Raw genomic sequence first — 18,814 nt, 5'->3', positions numbered from 1 at the left:
AACCTGTGTATCTTTGTAGTCTCTGCGTGGTTTTCCTTCAGATGCTCCCGTTTTCGTCCCCACGCTCCAAAGACTTGCAGGTTAGGTGGATTGGCTATGCTAAATTTTCTCTTAGTGTCCAAAGATGTGTAGGTTAAGTGGATTGGCCATGCTAAATTGCCCCTTAGTGTCCCAAGTTATATTGGTTAGGGGGGGATTATCAGGATAAATACAGGGTATGCCTGAGTTTAAGTCGGTGCAGACTCGATGGGCCAAATGGCTTCCTTCTGCACTGTAGGTATCCTACGATTCTATAATAAATCTCCCAGCCTGCTGCGGTACACTTGTTCTGGATACCGTGTTGGGAACACTTCACAATTTTGAGATACAAACTTCACCCATAACGAGTAATGAGGGCAGATAAAGAGACGTTGCCTAGCAACCACGGCAGTACTTTAGCAGTCGACTAATAATGTAAAGGCACTTAATGCTTGAAAAGTTGGAAAGCTTAGTTCTAATTACTGGATCAATGTGAAAAAAAAAACCCCAGCATAAAGTGGGAATTTAATGTTGGAATATAATTGGAATCAATCAGATAAGTGGACTGTTAAGGATCTAATGAATTGAAAGTCTGTTGCCCTGTCTCGATTGCCACCGTTCCTGGGTTCCACAACCCTCTCGCGGTTTTAGTGATTTTTTTTTAATATCCCAAGGAAGATGAAACTATTCCAGATTCATTCTCCCTCCTAAACAGCTGCCCTGGGCCTTGCACTCTCTCTTTTTCTCTCTCTCTCTCTGCACTGATTCAAATAATATCTTCCCTGGATTATTTGGTGGTGTGTAATGCATCAGTGTCCCTTCATGGACCATTTACACAAGGAAGCAGCGGGAGGGGGTGGAGGGAGTGGGGGGAGGAGGGGGTGTGGTAGCCTCATGCCTCGTTGTAAAATGAGATGTGACAGAACCTCGCAGACAAATGGGAATTTTAAACTCGCGTCCTACAGCTCAAGGACACATGAGCGAACAAAGCAGACATTAATTTTTCTTTTTAAAAAAACACTCTACATCTTCTCTCTGAGGTCACTGCAGCATGTATAACTCTCTCTCCCCCCCCCCGGCCCCCCAGCTCCGGCTGCACTCCCCCACTTGCCATCCTCAAGTCCAGCCGCTTGTGACTCCTGAAGGAACTTGTTAAATACTTCGGCACAGCTGGTGGGAGCTGACCTTTGCCTGCAATTGTGCTTCTCCGGGGGACACCTGGCGCTTAAAAGCCTGCGAGCTAGGCCGAGAAGAGGGTTTGCGCTCGCTAACTTGACTGCCACCGCTGTCGAGGTCCTCTGCAGCATTTTCCAGCTCAGTCGGAAAACGGAGCGTAAAAGTTGCCCACTTTAAATGCCCTACAGAATTGTCACAGAGCAGAAGGAGGCCATTCGGCCCATTGTGTCAGCTCTGGCTCTCCAAAGGTGGCTAAGTGCCATTCCCTTGCCTTTTCCCCATACCCCTGCACGTTTCTATTCAAGTACTCTCTATATACTCTCTTATACTCTCTTATCGAGGGCCGAAGGACCGGTACTGCGCTGTAATATATCTATATTATATATAAATACCTATACAATACCACATGTACATTCAGTCCCTCCACCACCGACACTCAGTAGCAGCAATGTGTACTATCTACAAGATGCACTACAGCAATTCACCAAAGATCCTTAGACAGCACCTTCCAAACCCATGACCACTTCTTTCTAGAAGAACAAAGGCAGCAGATAAATGGGAACTCCGCCACCTGCAAGCTCCCCTCCAAGCCACTCACCATCCTGAGTTGGAAATATAGCGCCATTCCTTCACAGTCACTGGATCAAAATCCTGGAATTCCCTCCCTAACGGCATTGTGATCAACCCACAGCATGTGGACTGCAACGATTCAGGAGGCAGCTCACTGCCACCTTCTCAAGGGGCAACTAGTGATGGGCAATACATGCTGGCCAGCCAGTGACACCCTCGTCCCATGAATGAATAAAGAAAATATTTTAGATGGCTTTACGGAGGCACAGTGGTTAACACTGCTGCCTCACAGTGCCAGGGACCTGGGTTCGGTTCCTGGTTAGGGTCACTGTCTGTATTGAGTTTGCACATCCTTCCCGTGCCTGCATGGGTTTCCTCCGGGTGCTCCGGTTTCCTCCCACAGTCCGAAAGACGTTCTGGCTAGGTGCATTGGCCGTGCTAAATTCTCCCTCAGTGTACCTGAACAGTGTGGCGACTAAGGGATTTTCACAGTAACTGGACTGCAGTGTTAATGTAAGCCTACTTGTGACACTAATAGAATAAATAAAACTTTAAAAATGTTTGAAACAAATTACTCTGAAGTGAATCTATTGTTTGGTGTGCCATTCTGTGCACCAGATACCACAATAGTGAGATTCATAACTCATCCCAACTGGCTGTGGTTGAGGGAGGAACACTGGACAACTTATCAAATGAGCTAGTTGCCCTGATAGTGCCATTTTCTATCTGATTGTTGGATGCTGTGTTGCCATCCTGGAGCGGTGCTCGAATGCACGACCTTCTGATTCTGCCATTGATGGAGCCAATGGGGAGGTGATGGCCTAGTGCTTTTATTGCTAGACTATTAATCAGCTAATGTTCTGGGGACCTGGGTTCGAATCCCGCCACGGCAGAATTTGAATTCAGTAAAAAATATCTGGAATTAAGAATCTACTGATGACCCTGAAACCATTATCGATTGTGAGACAAACCCATCACTAATGTCCTTTAGGGAAGGAAATCTGCCATCCTTAGCACGTCTGGCCTACATGAGAGTCCAGAGCCACAGCGACGTGGTTGACTGTCAACTGCCTTCTGAAATGGCCATGCAAACCACTAGGTACAAGAGCAACTGGGGATGGGCAATAAACGCTGGCCCAGCCAGGGATGCCTGTGTCCCATGAAGGAATTAAAAAAAAGATTGGTCAGAGTGGCATTGTATTCACTGCCTAATGACTTCAGTATTGCTGTCCCTTTGTCTCTGCTGTAGCAGCTCCAAGCATGATCATCAACCCTACCTTATTGAAAGGAATACAGTCCGAGGTGCAGGCGCCCTGAGTGCGATTTGACCATTTTAAATCTGCATTCCAGTTCCTAACGCAGGTCAGATCATGCTCACATGCCTTGTACCTGTAGAGGGAGAAAGGAACCACTTCAGACAGCCATACCACCAGGATCACACCCTATTAAGCTTATTTTAAAATAAAATGAGTTTCACAATTTCTGTTACACCAACCATGACTCGGATTCTGATTTTTGCAACATTTTCTTTGAGCATGTAGTCATAAAGTGACTTCATAGATGGAAGTATTTCCAACTCAAGATGCTAGGGTGTCACAGTAGTTAGCACCGCTGCCTCACAGTGCCAGGAACCTGGGTTCGATTCCTGGCTTGGGTCACTGTCTGTGAGGAGTTTGCGCATTCTCCCCATGTCTGTGTGGGTTTCTTCTGGATGCTCCGGTTTCCTCCCATGATGCAAAGATGTGTAGGCTAGGTGGATTAGCCATGCTAAATTACACCTTAGTTTCTAAAGAATTTCCCACCGAGGTCAATGGACCTTTCCATGGTCTGCCCCGCATCACCCCACCACCCCCAACGACTATTCCCATGGTGGATGGGATGGGAAAATTCCGCCCATGGAGTCAGTTTTTATATTCCCTAACCCACAAACAATGGGACATTGGCGGGGCATACACGGCCAACTCCCTCTGTGAACCTGATTCCCCATCGATCAGGGAATGTGATGTGTTATTGAATGACCCCCATCAGGTCATTATTTTTGGAAGACTTTCAAGGAAACCAGAAACTTGATGGCATCCACTTCACAAAGTCGCCTCTCATTACAAAGTGGGATGCATGTTGGCTTGTATTTTGTTTTATTAATTCGTGGGACATGGGTGTCGCTGGTTGGACCAGCATTTATTGCCCATCCCTAATTGCCCCTTGAGAAGGTCTTGAATCGCTACAGTCCACATACTGTGGTTTGACCCACAATGCTGTTAGGGAGTAATTCCAGGATTTTGAACCAGCGACTGTGAAGGAACAGCCGATATATTTCCAAGTCAGGATGGTGAGTGGTTTGGAGGGGAACTTGCAGGTGGTGGTGTTCCCATGTGTCTGCTGCCCTTCTAGTTGGAAGTGGTCGTGGATTTTGAAGGTGCTGTCTAAGGATCTTGGTGAATTGCTTCAGTGCATTTCGTAGATAGTACACACTGCCGCTACTGAGCGTCGGTGGTGGAGGGATTGAATGTTTGTGGATGTGGTGCCAATCAAGCGGGCTGCTTTTGTCCTGGGTGGTGTCAAATTTCTTGAGTATTGTTAGAGCTGCATCCATCCAGGCAAGTGGCGAGTATTCCATCGCTCTCCTGACTTGTGTTTTATATTGATATTCAGTCTGCTGCATTGCCAGAGCTCGGGGCTCCAGAGTCAGGAAGTCAGTTTTGTCTTATCACTCTTCTGACATCTCGCCAACTTTACCCAGGGGACAATGGCTCCATGGGACCAAGAATATACCCAGTTTAGCCCCTGGTCTGAATGGACTTAATTGATCTTGACTGCAGAGCATTGGGACAGTAAATTGATCTTGACTTAAAGATAGAAATTCTTCCCCATTGTCTTGCTGCAAGTTTCCTCAAGATAAGCAGTGTGAACGGAGGCCTCCATACTGCGGAACAGCCTGTTGATACTTGATTCATTGGCCATTGAGCCAAGTGTTCTGGAGACAAAGGGAGATTTTTCTCAAATCTTCCTAACCTAAATATAACCCCGCTTCAGTAATTGGTTGGGAAGTAGAAAATAGAGAATAAGAATAAGGTGTTCATTGTCTGATCTGCGCTCTCCTTACTTCTTGTATATCCCATTTACTGCCACCCCCATTATGTGTGGGTTAGCGAATGTACTAACCAATGTGGAATTGAGCCATTGGTGGCCCTGCCTTTGGTTGCCTAGGTCACAAGCTCTAAGGGGAGGCAATGGCCCAGTGGTATTATTGCTAGACTATTAATCTGGGTTCGATTCCCGGCTTGGATCCCTGTCTGTACGGTGTCTGTACGTTCTCCCTGTGTCTGCGTGGGTTTCCTCTGGGTTGAGACCATCCAGGATGAAGCAGCCCACAAGATTGGCACCACATCCACTCCCTCCACCACCGATGCTCAGTAGCAGCAGTGTGTACTATCCACAAGATGTACCGCAGCAATTCACCAAAGATCCTTAGACAGCAGCTTCCAAATCCACTTCCATCTAGAAGAACAAGGGCAGCAGGTACATGGGAACACCACCACCGGCAAGTTCACCTCCAAGCTGTTCACCTTTCCAACTTGGAAATATATCGGCTGTTCCTTCGCAGTCGCGAAGTAAAAATCCTGGAATTCCCTCTCCAAAGGCATTGTGGGTCAATCCACAGTCCGAAAGACGTGCTGGTTAGGGTGCTTTGGCCATGCTAAAATTCTCCCTCAGTGTACCCGGACCAGGTTCGATTCCTGGCTTGGGTCACTGTGGAGTTTGCATGTTCTCCCCTCTTTTGCATGGGTTTCGTCCGGGTGCTCCAGTTTCCTCCCACAGTCCAAAAGATGTGTGGGTTGAGTTGATTGGCCATGCTAAATTGCCCCTTACTGTCCAAAAATGTGCAGGTTAGGTGGATTGGCCATGCTAAATTGCCCCTTGGTGTCCAAAAATGTGCAGGTTAGGTGGATTGGCCATGCTCAATTGCTCCTTAATGTCCAAAGATGTACAGGTAAGGTGGATTGCCCATGCTAAATTGTTCTTTAGTGTCCAAAGCTGTGCTGGTTAGGTGGATTGTCAATGCTAAGTTGTCCCTTAGTGTCAGGGGAATTAGCAGGGTAAATGCTTGGGGTTGTGGAGATTGGGTCTGGGTGGGATTGTGGTCAGTGCTGACTCAATGGACCGAATGGCCTCTTTCTGCACTGTAGGATTCTATGAAGGTGCTGTTTAAGTTCTGATTGAAGAGTTTATTCATCAGCCTGTATTTAATCTAATCCCAGATGCTACTGTGATGCTGCACGTGATGATTCACTGTGTGACTTTATACACATGCCCAGCTTACCGGTGTGATGACTTCAGCCAGGCTAATGAGGTTGGCCGTCCTAATTGATGGAGCCTCATGCTCCCTATTTAAAGCAGGTGTGTCAGACTGCCAGCCTGCATTCAGCAGACAGCAACTGGAGAGCTGGCTGTGTTCAGATACATGGTGTAAATAAAGTAACATGGTGATGGGACTTCCGCCCCAGTTATTACAACTGCATCTAAACTGATCAGCCCTAACAGAGCTGCATGAGTATCAGTGTACTTACCATTGGTCACAGAAGCCCTGGCAGAGAGGTACGTTCAGAAGGGAATTGGAATGACTGGGATTTGCCCAAACTGTTGCATCTGGAGAGCAGCGATAGAAACACGACAGCTGTTTGAAGAATTGCTCACACCTGGAGAAATGGGAAATTGGTTAAGTACTGTGACATTGCATCTTTGTTTTATCTCAACAAGACTTTGAGTCCCAGAATACACAGTCACCTTTCTTTCTTCCCCTTCTGTTTTGGTTCTTTGGACAAATTTCTGGAATTCCACCAAAGTGGTCATTTTCCTTTTACTTCTGGCCAATCTGCATTCAGCCCTGGAATGGAATTATCGCAGGAGTCATAAGAACTCGGAGCAGGAGTCGGCCAACTGGCCCCTCAGGCCTGCTCCGCCACTCATTAAGATCATGGCTGATCTTTTCATGGACTCAGCCCCACTTACTTGCTGTCATAACCCTTAATTCCTTTACTGTTCAAAAATTTATCTATCCTTGCCTTAAAAACATTCAGTGAGGTAGCCACAACTGCTTCACTGAGCAGGAAATTCCACAGATCCACAACTCTTTGGGTGAAGAAGTTCCTCCTCAACTCAATCCTAAATCTGCTCCCTCTTATTCTGAGGCTGTGTCCCCTAGTTCTAGTTTCACCCACCAGTGGAACCAACTTCCCTGCTTCTATCTTATCTATTCCCTTCATAATCCTACATGTTGCCATAAGATCTCCCTTTATCCTTCTGAATTCCAATGAGTATAGCCCCAGTCTACTCAGTCTCTCCTCATAAGCCAACCCTCTCAACTCCGGAATCAACCTAGTGAATCTCCTCTGCACCCCCTCCAATGCCAGTATATTCCTTCTTAAGTAAGGAGACCAAAACTGTACACAATACTCCAGGTATGGCCTCACCAGCACCTTATATAGCTGCAATGTAACCTCGCTCTTTTTAAATTTCATCCCTCTAGCAATGAAGGATAAAATTCTATTTGCCTTCTTAATTATCTGCTGAGACCCTGGAGAGAGACAATGGCCGGGATTCTCCCTTCCTGCCCGCCATTGGAATTTTAGCAGGTGGGTTGTGGAGAATGTGAAACTCCCATTGACAGTTGGGCAAGAATTTTTGGCTTTTAGACCAGCACGCCCAGAGAATTCCACACAAGGAGCTGGAATCCTGGCCGATTTCACTCTTCCGTAGCTCAGCCTACCATGGCTATTGAAGTGCTCCATTCACCAATTTCTGCTCTGTACTACTTCATGGTGGCACGGTGGTTAGCACTGCTGCCTCACAGCACTAGGGACCAGGGTTTGATTCCAGCCTCGGGTCATTGTCTGTGCAGAGTCTGCATGTTCTCCCCGTATCTGCGTGGGTCCCTGGAGCTGTGAGGCAGCAGCGCTAACCACTGTGCCACTGTGCCGCCCCTATTGACTGCTTCCAGTTTTTAAGCAACGAGGAAAGTGAGGAGACAGCCCCCCGCATCCCCGCGTTGTTGGCTGACAATGTAAAAATTACATTAAGGCCATGTCCCTTGTAACAGACGTGGAGCAGGAGTCAGCCATTTAGTTCCTCAACCTTGGCTTTCCATTCAATGGCCATTCACCCATTGACTTTGTCTAAACTTCCCACTGCCTAGGGAAAGCAGCCAGCATAATTAAGAAACCCATGCACCCCGGACATACTGGGAGGAATTTTCACATCCCGCTTACCACGGAAATTGTAGCAGGTGGGACACAGACCCTGCAAAGGATGCGCAAAGTGAACTCATAACTTAACCCTTTCATCTGATAATAATTCTAGAATCCGTCTTGCAACTGTTCAGGGGTTGAATTGAAATAATCCTTGAATGTATCATCTCTCTCTGGCCAGAATTCAAATCAGATTCGAATTGATGGGACACCAGTCTTCTGTCATATATTGCCTCTAAAGGTTCCAACCTCAAAAGATCTGGGACAGTTTGATCCAGTTGTTCTGAGTCATATACCCATAGCATAAAAATGCTGCATATTATTTGTCTATCAGCCCATCGAACTCAAGCTTACAGATGAGAAAATGGCTGAAAGAATTATCACACTGGTGGCACCCCATAGACTAGGAGCAGAAGTAGGCCATTCAGCCCATCTTGCCTGCTCTGCCATTCAGTGAGATCATATGATGTGATAACCCTCAACTCCACTTTCCCGCCTTATCCCCATAACCCTCCATTCCCTCACTGATTAACAATCTGTCTGTCTCAGCCTTGGACATATTTAATGACCCAGCCTCTACAGCCCTCTGCGGTAAAGAATTCCACAGATTCACTCCCCTCTGGGAGAAGAAATTCCTCATCTCTGTCTTAAATGGATGACCCAGATGGCACGATAGCACAGTGGTTAGCACTGCTGCCTCACAGCGCCAGGGACCCGGGATCAAATCCGGCCTCAAGTGACTGTGTGAAGGTTGCACGTTCTCCCCAGTGTCTGCATTGGTTTCCTCTGGGTGCTCCGCTTTCATCCCGCAGTCTAAAGATGTGCGGGTTAGGTGGATTGGCTGTGCTCAATTGCCCCTTAGTGTTAGGGGGATTAGCAGGGTAAATACGTGGGATTATGGGGATAGGACCTGGGTGGAAGTGTTGTTGGTGCAGGCTTGACAGGCCCTATCTTTCTGCACTGTAGGGATTATATGATCTCCCTTAATCTGAGATTATGCTCCCTGGTCTCGGAACATTGTGAGGATAGGAGACTGTGGACCTTAGATTCCTTGTGCCCGAAATGCAAAGGATTCCGTTCACCCATTCGATCGTTCCTCACCTTGATCAATAGGCAGACAAACTCGCTAATTCCACCTCAAGTGAACACTGAAAAGAAAACCCTACGAGGAAGTGATTTAAACAAAAATGTGTTGTACTTACTTCGGACTTAAGTGTCCACATCGGTTCCAGGACTCAGCCTCTGGTGAGGTATTCACCTTATCCTTTACGTTCGCTGTGCAACAAGCATCTGTAATTCAAACAAACAGAATATGTGATAAGTTCAAAGCATATCAGTCAGACCTAAATGTCTAAAAGCAGCCAGGATTGATTCATTGGTAATATTAGCAATCCCTGGTCGAGGTAGCACAATGCATAGAATCACAGAATCTCTACAGTGCAGAAAGAAGCTGTTTGGCTCATCGTGTCTGCACCAACTCTGGTGGCACAGTAGCACATTATTTAGCACTGCTGCCTCACTGCGCCAGTAAACTGGATTCAATTCCAGCCTCGGGTCACTGTCTGTGTGGAGTTTGCACATTCTCCTCGTGTCTGTGTGGGTTTTTTCTGGGTGCTCCGGTTTCCTCCCACAGTCCAAAGATGTGCGGGTTAGGTGGATTCGCCATGCTAAATTGCCCCTTAGTGTCAGGGGGATTAGCAGGGTAAATGTGCAGAGTTACAGGAATAGGGCCTGGGTGGGATTATGGTTGGTACAGACTCGATGGGCTGAATGGCCTCCTTCTGTACTCTAAGGATTCTATGAATCTATTCTATAACTCTGTCTTACCCAGGCCCTTTCCCGACACTATCTTTGTAACCCCCGCACATTTTCCATGGCAAATCCATTTAACTTAGACATCTTTGAACACTAAGGGGCAATTTAGTATTGCCAGATGCAAAGGGAAGAAGGTGGCTTAGTGGGATTATCACTAGGCTATTACTCCAGAAACTCAGCTGATGTTCTGGGAACCCAGGTTCGAATCCCGCCACAGCAGATAATAGAATTTGAAATCAATAAATAAAATATTTGGAATTAAAGATCTACTGTTGCCAATAGTAGGAAAAACCCATCTGATTCATTAATGTCCTTTAACGAAGAAAATCTGCCATCATTATCCTGTCTGGCCTACGTGTGACTCCAGAGGCACAGTATTGTGGTTGACTCTCAACTTTGGGCAACCAGGGATGGGCAATAAATGCTGGCCCAGCCAGCGATGCCCATGTCCCACAAATGAATAAAAAATCCACCTAACCTACACATCTTTGGATGTGGGAAGAAACCAGAGCATCTGGAGAAAACCCACATAGACACAGGGAGAATGTGCAGTCTCCACACAGACAGTAATCGAACCCGGGTCCCTGGCACTGTGAAGCAGCAGTGCGTGCCATTGGCCACCCTATTTAGCATTCGTTTCTTGCCAATTTAGCACCTTTATTTGATTTGATTTATTATTATCACATGTATTAATATACAGTGAAAAGTATTGTTTCTTGTGCTCTATACAGACAAAACATACTTTCCTAGAGAAGGAAAGGAAAGAATGCAGAATGTATTGTTACAGTCATAACTAGGGTACAGAGAAGGATCAACTTGATGCAAGGTAAGTCCATTCAAAAGTCTGATGGCAGCAGGGAAGAAGCTATTCTTGAGTCGGTTGATAAAAGACCTCAGACTTTTGTATCTTTTTCCCGATGGAAGAAGATGGAAGAGAGAATGTCCGGGATGCGTGGGTTTGTTAATTATGTTGGCTGCTGTTCCGAGGCAGCAGGAAGTGTAGACAGAGTCAATGAATGGGAGGCTGGTTTGCGTGATGGATTGGGCTACATTCATGACCTTTTGTAGTTCCTTGTGGTCTTGGGCAAAGCAGGAGCCATACCAAGCTGTGATACAACCAGAAAACCTACCATATTTTATTTAGGCTTCTGCACATCTGGCCCCTGTTGGAGCAGCAACCGTAAAATTGGGGCAAATTAAACTGTTTGAGAGTGCTACTTTGTAGTAGGAACGGGATTACAGGACTGAAGCCAGCTGAGAAACTCAGGTCACTGGGGCAGTTGAGAAGGAAATTATTGGAATCTGTTCACAGGTGCCCACGTTTGTACATAATTCGCTATAAACTCATTTAATACTGCTTCCAGCTCCCTGAGTTAACAGCAATGTCTTTTCACTGTTATTATTTTTAATTACAGTAATTACCAAACCAAATAATCAAATAAATGTCAGCATCTCTCCCTTCAGATCCTCTTTGCTCCTTTCTGCCACCATTTCCTGCTTGTGTTTTAAAAAAAGTCTTTTGAATGTTTGCTAAACCAGAACTTTATGAATATTTCAAGATGGCTGTTTTTCTGTCTTCTCAAAGAGGCTTCAGGGTCCAACTTCCTCTGATTAAAGGCACGGTGGCACAGTGGTTAGCACTGCTGCCTCACAGTGCTAGGGACCTGGGTTCGATTCTGGCCTTGGGTCACTGTCTGTGTGGCGTTTGCATATTGTTCCTGTGTCTGTGTGAGTTTCCTCTGGGTGCTCAGGTTTCCTCCCACAGTCCAAAGATGTGCGGATTAGGTGTATTCGCCATGCTAAATTGTCCTTTAGTGTCCCAAGATGTGCTGGTTAGGTGGATTGGCTGTGGTAAATTGTCCCTTAATGTCCAAAGATGTGCAGGTTAGGTGGATTGGCCATGCTAAATTGCCCCTTAGTGTCCAAAGATGTGCAGGTTAGGTGGATTGGCCATGCTAAATTGCCCCTTAGTATCCGAAGATGTGCAGGTTAAAGGGATTAGTGGGGTAAATACGTGAGGTTACTGGAATAGGGCCTGAGTAAAGGGGCTCGGTTGGAGAGCCGGTGCAGACTCAATCAACCGAATGTCCTCCTTCTGCACTTTGTGCAGAGATTGTGGGATTCTAGGTGCAGCACAGAACACCCTTCTTCCCCAATTTTGCACCCAGTATTCGCACTCCCAACTAAAGGTTATATTCAGAGTTAAACTTGCTGTAATCTGCCCCAATAGTGTGCCTCCCTCCAGCGTCAAAGTATACCCCAGTGTGCCATTTCTGCCCTCAAAGGACATTTGGCATCAAATTCTTCCAAACATTCAGTTGTGAAAGAAAAAAATCTGATGGTGTTTTAACATTATGTTGTTAACTTCTGTTGATTGGGTTGTGAACAAAGCCCAATCCATCACGCAAACCAGCCTCCCAACCATTGACCCTGTCTACACTTCCTGCTGCCTTGGAAAAGCAGCCAACATAATCAAGGACCCCAGACATTCTCTCTTCCACTGGGAAAAAGATATCAAAGCCTGAGTGTGGCGACTAGGGGATTTTCATTGGAACTTCATTGTAGTGTTAATGTAAGCCTACTTATGACACTAGTAATTAAACTTGCAGTCTCTGCTTAAATCCTGGTTTTGGAGAGTGAGAGTGAAGCTCTTTCCTCTGTTACTACAGACGGAGGCTGGTGATTAGCCGGTCATGGATGTGACAGTTAAGGTCTAATTTTGCAGAAGAGCCCGGCGGCGCGGGCTCGTTGGGCCGAAGGGCCTGTTTCCCGTGCTGTGTTGTTCTTTGTTAATAGAAAGTCCATCACACACATTGCTCTGCTCACCCCAGAGGGAACTTCACTGGGCTTCAGCAAGATTGAGAGTGAAATCAGTTGTGATAGGGTGTATACTGAGAGGGAAATAGAAGCCTTGCTTTATTCTGCTCAGCGGCAGCGCTCAGTCCCCGAGAAGACCTCTTCATCATCTGATCCACACAACGAAGCTTCTCGTTATAAATAAAATGCTGCCAAGCCAGATCCCAACATTTCTGTCTGAGAAGATGTCTGTAACAGCGTGGCGCGCTTTGGGTTGTCCTTAAAAGGCTTTAGACTTTTGTAGGAACGAAAAAGTATTGACAACAAGAAATTATGTACGAGCAGTTGTAGCCCATGGCTGTCTGGAGCAGCGCTCCAGCCTTTACATGTTGACTACATTGGCTGCCAGATGCATTCTTACCAAGGAGGACTTCACGCTCTGGGGTGATCACTTGCTGTTGGTTTCCCATAGAATCATAGAAACCCTGCAGTGTAGAAAGAGGCCACTTGGCCCATTAAGTCTGTACCGACCACAATCCTACCCAGGTCCTACCCCCATATCCCTACATACTTATCCGCTAATCCCTCTAACCTATGCATCTCAAGACACTAAGGGGCGATTTTAGCATGGCCAATCCACCTAACCCGCCCATCTTTGGGACTGTGGGAGAAAACCCGAGCACCCAGAGAAAACCCATGCAGACATGAGGAGAATGTGCAAACTCCACACAGACAGTGACCCGAACTGGGAATTGAACCTTGTTCCCTCGAGCTGTGAAGCAGCAGTGCTAACCACTGTGCTACCGTGCTGCCTTATTGGTTTTATTGATTCTATTGGTTCCTCAGCCTAGTTGATACTCTCATGTTGTGCTATCTGAAAGAGCTAGACATCACAACTACTACAATGTCCGCAGAACCCTGTGGTTAGAATAACTGAATCCCTACAGTGCAGAAGGAGGTCATTTGGCTCATCAAGTCTGCACTAACAACAATCCTAGCCAAGCCCTATCCATGTAACCTGCTGATCCCCCAACAGTAAGGATGGGACTTTCTGCTTTTCTGCTTCACCCCAAAAGCGGAAAATCCAGCCCGAGATCAACAGATCTTTTCATGATCCACTGCCCGCCACCGCCCCCCACCCTCCCCGGCCCGCCACTGCCCCCCCCCCACCGCACACTACGATTCCCATGGACAGTGGGATGGAAAATTCCAGTCTAAGGGGCAATTTTTTGGCATGGCAAACCAACCTAATCCGCACATCTTTGGAGTGTGGGTGGAAATTGTAGCACCCGGAGGAAACCCATGCAGACATGGAGAGAACATGCAAAACAAATCCTCGGAACTCAATCTTTCTCGAAGCCTTCAGTGTGTTTTAACTGCAGCACAGTAGTTAGCACTGCTGCCTCACAGCGCCATGGACCAGGTTCAATTCCAGCCTTGGGTCACTGTCTGTGTGGGGTTTGCAAGTTCTCCCTGTGTCTGCGTGCGTTTCCTCACACACTCCAAAGATGTGTAGGTTAGATGGATTGGCCATGCTAAATTGCCCCTTAGTGTCCAAAGATGTGCAGCTTAGAAGGATTCGCTATGCTAAAATGCCCCTTAGTAACCAAAAATGTGCAGATTAGGTGGATTAGCCATGCTAAATTGCCCCTTAGTGACCAAAGATGTGCAGGTTAGGGGGATTGGCCATGTGAAATTGTCCCTTAGTGTCCAAAGATGTGCAGGTTAGGGGGATTGGCCATGATAAATTGCCCCTTAGTGACCAAAGATGTGCAGGTTAGGTGGATTGGCCATGCTAACTTGCCTCTTAGTGTCCCAAGATGTGTCAGTTAGGTGGATTAGCCAAGCTAAATGTGTGGGGTGAAGGGGATAGGACATCCGGGGTGGGCCTGGCTAAGGTACACTTTCGGAGAGTCGGTGCAGCTTCGATGGGTTGGATGGCCTCATTCTGCACTGTATGGATTCTACTCTTCAAGCTTAGTCACGTTAAAACCCCTGACCCCATTTCTCACACAAGTGCAAATGAAGAGGAAGGCTTTTGGAGGTAGATATGAATCAGATACAGGGGACGCTGTCTGACATTACCTCCTGCCTTCCCCCCCCGCCCCCCATGTCAACCCAGATTAGTAGTATCACAGTATTGTTAACCAGCTGAAGTTGGGGAGTTCAGGTATAAATGAAGGAATATCTTCAATCTGAAAGATTCCAGATTTCCAGCATCCACAGGATTTTGCTTTTATCGTCAACGCGATCAGTGCAGATCAGCTCACTTTTAAATTGGTTAGTTACACTGCAAGTTGTCATCACCTTGAGAAATCGATTGTACACCCTGATGTGATTGGCAGAGCGACCATGCCTGGTGGAGTTCTGGTCACGTTATCGTAACACTGAGTTTTCTGTTACGGTTGGGTGGGGTTGCTGTGTGTCCTCCCTTATTGACTGTTTTTGGCTGCAGCCTGTACCACGACCCAGATCTTTTTAGGATAATTTCTCACAATTCAGCTTCAGTGGGTTTTATTTCCCCCCAGAGTGAGACATAAAATTCTCTCTCTCTCTCTCTCTGCATTCAGTTCTCAAGCATTGCAATTGGCAAATCTTTCTCCTCCACTCAAGGTCAGAAAGCACAAATAAATGGATGTGATTTGGGCTGTTTACATTTACATTTCTCACTGCAGTGAACTGTCACTATGCTATATGAGCCTCACACGGGAATGATAGACAGAGCTACCTTCTTTTAAGTGACAAAACAACTAGACCATGCCAAAACCTGGGAACAAGGCTGCTAATGCGGCATAGCTTTCTCTTTTATTCATTCATGGGCATCGCTGGCTGGGCCAGCATTTATTGCCCATCCCTAGTTGCCTAGGGACAGTTGAGAGTCAACCACATTGCTGCGAATCTGGAGTCACGTGTAGGCCAGACCAGGTCAGGATGGCAGTTTTGCTCCCCAAAAGGACATTAGTGAGCCAGATGGGTTTTTCCAACAATGGGTGACTGTCTGTGTGAAGTTTGCACATTCTCCCCGTGTCTGCCTGGGTTTCCTCCGGGTGCTCCGGCTTCCTCCCACAGTCCAAAGTTGTGTGGGTTAGGCAAATTGGCCAGGCTAAATTGCCCCTCAGTGTCAGGGGGACTGGCAGGGTAAATGTGTGGGTTGACAGCGATAGGGTCTGGCTGGGATTGTTGTTGGTGCAGGCTCGATGGGCTGAATGGCCTCCTCCGGCACTGCTGAGATTTTATGATTCTATACTGTCCCAACATTGAAAAAGAATATTCCCTTCGTTACCAATAGATTCTTAATTCTAGATTTTTTTTATTGAATTCAAATTCCACTATCTGCCGTGGCAGGATTTGAACACAGGTCCCCAAAACGTTAGCTAAATTGAGCAACTAATAGTCTAATGATAATACCACAAGACCATCAGTACTCCGTCTTTGTGTGAACATTACGGGAAAAGAAGCAACAAAGAACATTTTAAAAAAAACCTGCTGTGACCAACTTAGATCATCTAAATATGCTTCCTGGCCATTGACATACTTTGCAGTGTAGGAAATATTGCAGTCAATTAAAAACATGATAGGAGATTGTCTTTTTATCTTCATTCATGGAATATGGGCCTCATTTTTTGGGCCAGCATTTATTGCCCATCCTTAATTACCCTTGAACTGAGTGGCTTGCTAGGTCATTTCAGAGGGCATTTAAGAGTCAACCACATTGCTGTGGCTCTGGAGTCATATGTAGGCCAGATCGGGTAAGGAAGGCAGATTTCCTTCCCTAAAGGGCATTAATGAACCAAATGGGTTTTTATGACAATCCACACATGATCTTCATTCCAAATTCCACCATGCTGGGATTCAAGGTCCCCAGAGCATTAGGTTTTTGGATTACTAGCAGTGACAATACTACTAAAAAAACGCTGTAGTTTATTTATTTGTCACAAGTGGGCTTACATTAACACTACAATGAAGTTACTGTGAAAATCCCCTAGTCTCCACACTCTGGCACCTGTTTGGGTACACTGAAGGAGAATTTAGCACGGCCAATGCACCTAACCAGTATGTCTTTGGACACTAAGGGAGAAATTAGCACGGCCAACACACCTAACCAGCACATCTTTCAGACTGTGGGAGCACCCAAAGGAAATCCACGCAGACCAAGGGAGAATGTTGAAATTCCACACAAACAGTGACCCGGGAATTGAACCCAGGCCCCTGAAGCTGCGAGGCAGCAGTGCTGACCACTGGGCCACCATGCCACCCCTTACATCACCACCTCCAATCTAGGTGGTAATATGACAACAATGTGACTGACTCTTAACTGACCTCTGACATAGCCTAGAGAGCTACTCAATTCAAGGGCAATTAGGGAGGGGTAACAAATGCTGATCTTGCCAGTGATGTTCATATCTTAGGAAAGAATAACTTCAAGGAAAAAAACATGTATGCACCGGAAGCTGCAAGAAACAGCAATGTGTTAGTGATCAGATCATTATTTTTTCTTTAAAATATGTTAGTTGAGGAATTAGCTTTGCCCAAGACACAAGGGATAACTCTCCTGCCCATCTTTGAACCAGGCTCAAAGAGTTGAACAGGCTCTGCAGGCTCAAGGGGCCAAATGGCCTACTACACTTGTATTTGCTATGTATCAACAGGATTTTATATGACAGTGATGACTTCAGGCAGGCAACTGAGGTTGGCTTGCTAGAGTTTGAACTCCCTGCTTGAATCCTAGGGTGGCACAGTAACACACTGGTTAGCACTACTGCTTCACAGCGCCAGGGACCTGGGTTCGGATTCCCAGCTTGGGTCACTGTCTGTGTGGAGTTTGCACGTTTTCCCTATGTCTGTGTGGGTTTCCTCTGCGTGCTCCGGTTTCCTCTTACAGTCCAAAGATGTGTCGATTAGGTGCTAAATTGCCCCTTAGTGTCAGGGGAGTTACCGGAGTAAATGCATGGACTTATGGGTATAGGGCCTGGGTGGGATTGTTGTTGGTGCAGCCTCAATGGGCTGAATTGCCTCCTTCTGCACTATAGAGATTCTACGGGAATGTCAACCAAAATTTATTTATTAGTGTCACAAGTAGGCTTACATTTACACTGCATTAAGTTACTGTGAAAACCCTGTAGTCGCCACTTGTGTATCTGAAATGGCACTACTCCGGGCGCCTGTTCAGGTACACTGAGGGAGAATTTAGCACCTAACCAGCATATCTTTTTGGACTGTGGGAGGAAACCGGAGCACCCATAGGAAACCCACGCAGACACAGGGAGAATGTGCAAACTCCACACAAACAGTGACCCAAGCCAGGAATCGAACCTGGGTCCCTGGCACTGTGAGGCAGCAGTGCCAACCACTGTTCCATCGTGCATAGGCACCGGAGTGTGGCTTCTCGGGGATTTTCACAGTAACTTCACTGCAGTGTAAATGTAAGACTACTTGTGCCACCGTGCCACCCGCAGATTTATGTGCTCTGATCCGTGCAGTGGGATCTGACTTTCTAATGTAGCGTGGGTTGCGAGTCCCTCAACAGCGAAACATAAGAATCATAGAAACCCTACAGTGCAGAAAGAGGCCATCTGGCCCATCGAGTCTGCACCGACCACAATCCCACCCAGGCCCTACCCCCATATCCTACACATTTACCCACTAATCCCTCTAACCTACACATCTCAGGACACTAAGGGGCAATTTTAGCATGGCCAATCAACCAAACCCACACATCTTTGGAAACATGAGGAATCATAACTGGAGGGGACAGGGTAGGCGGGTCAGCTACAATTTCCCTATTGGCATTTCCACACACCTACAACAGCTAGTGTCAATGACTTCATTTACAATCGCAGACACAAACTGCACTAAATCTTGCTGTCAACTGGCACAAGTGGCTTCAATATTTGACACCAAAGTCTGTTTAACCTTGTGAGCGGCAGGTCGAGATTTCCTTTCCTGTATTTGCTTCTCAGACTCCGAAGGCCCCTCAATCTCTACATCACTAATCTCAAGCTTTAAACCTTTCGCCTGCTAATCTCTGGTTAAAGCACCTACATTCAGAACAGCAAATCCCTGTTTACGTGAATTACACAATAGTGTATCGCATTCCTCCGGGACTGGAGGATTAAATATCTGCTGCAACTCAGCAGTGTTTTTTGTCTCAGCCATTTTCTTTATATGGAATCTTACAGCACGGGAGGCCATTC

General features: G+C 46.5%; 1 protein-coding gene across 1 annotated transcript in view; it reads right to left on the bottom strand.

The window, feature by feature from the left end:
- The window catches only part of rtbdn (retbindin), a 64,686-nt gene that overhangs the window by 13,224 nt on the left and 32,648 nt on the right, over nucleotides 1-18,814 (bottom strand). Inside the window, exons 3-5 of the mRNA XM_080216364.1 lie at nucleotides 9,212-9,299; nucleotides 6,333-6,461; nucleotides 3,042-3,153 (exon numbers count right to left, since the gene is read on the bottom strand). Coding sequence (XP_080072490.1) covers nucleotides 3,042-3,153; nucleotides 6,333-6,461; nucleotides 9,212-9,299 — 329 coding nt within the window. The remainder of the gene's footprint in view (nucleotides 1-3,041; nucleotides 3,154-6,332; nucleotides 6,462-9,211; nucleotides 9,300-18,814) is intronic.

This window comes from Carcharhinus amblyrhynchos, chromosome 33, assembly GCF_965287045.1.
Source record: "Carcharhinus amblyrhynchos chromosome 33, sCarAmb.v2.hapA, whole genome shotgun sequence".
NCBI lineage: Eukaryota > Metazoa > Chordata > Chondrichthyes > Carcharhiniformes > Carcharhinidae > Carcharhinus > Carcharhinus amblyrhynchos.
The sequence above is the reverse complement of the archived record's forward strand: the minus strand, read 5'-3'. Positions and strand labels throughout refer to the sequence as shown.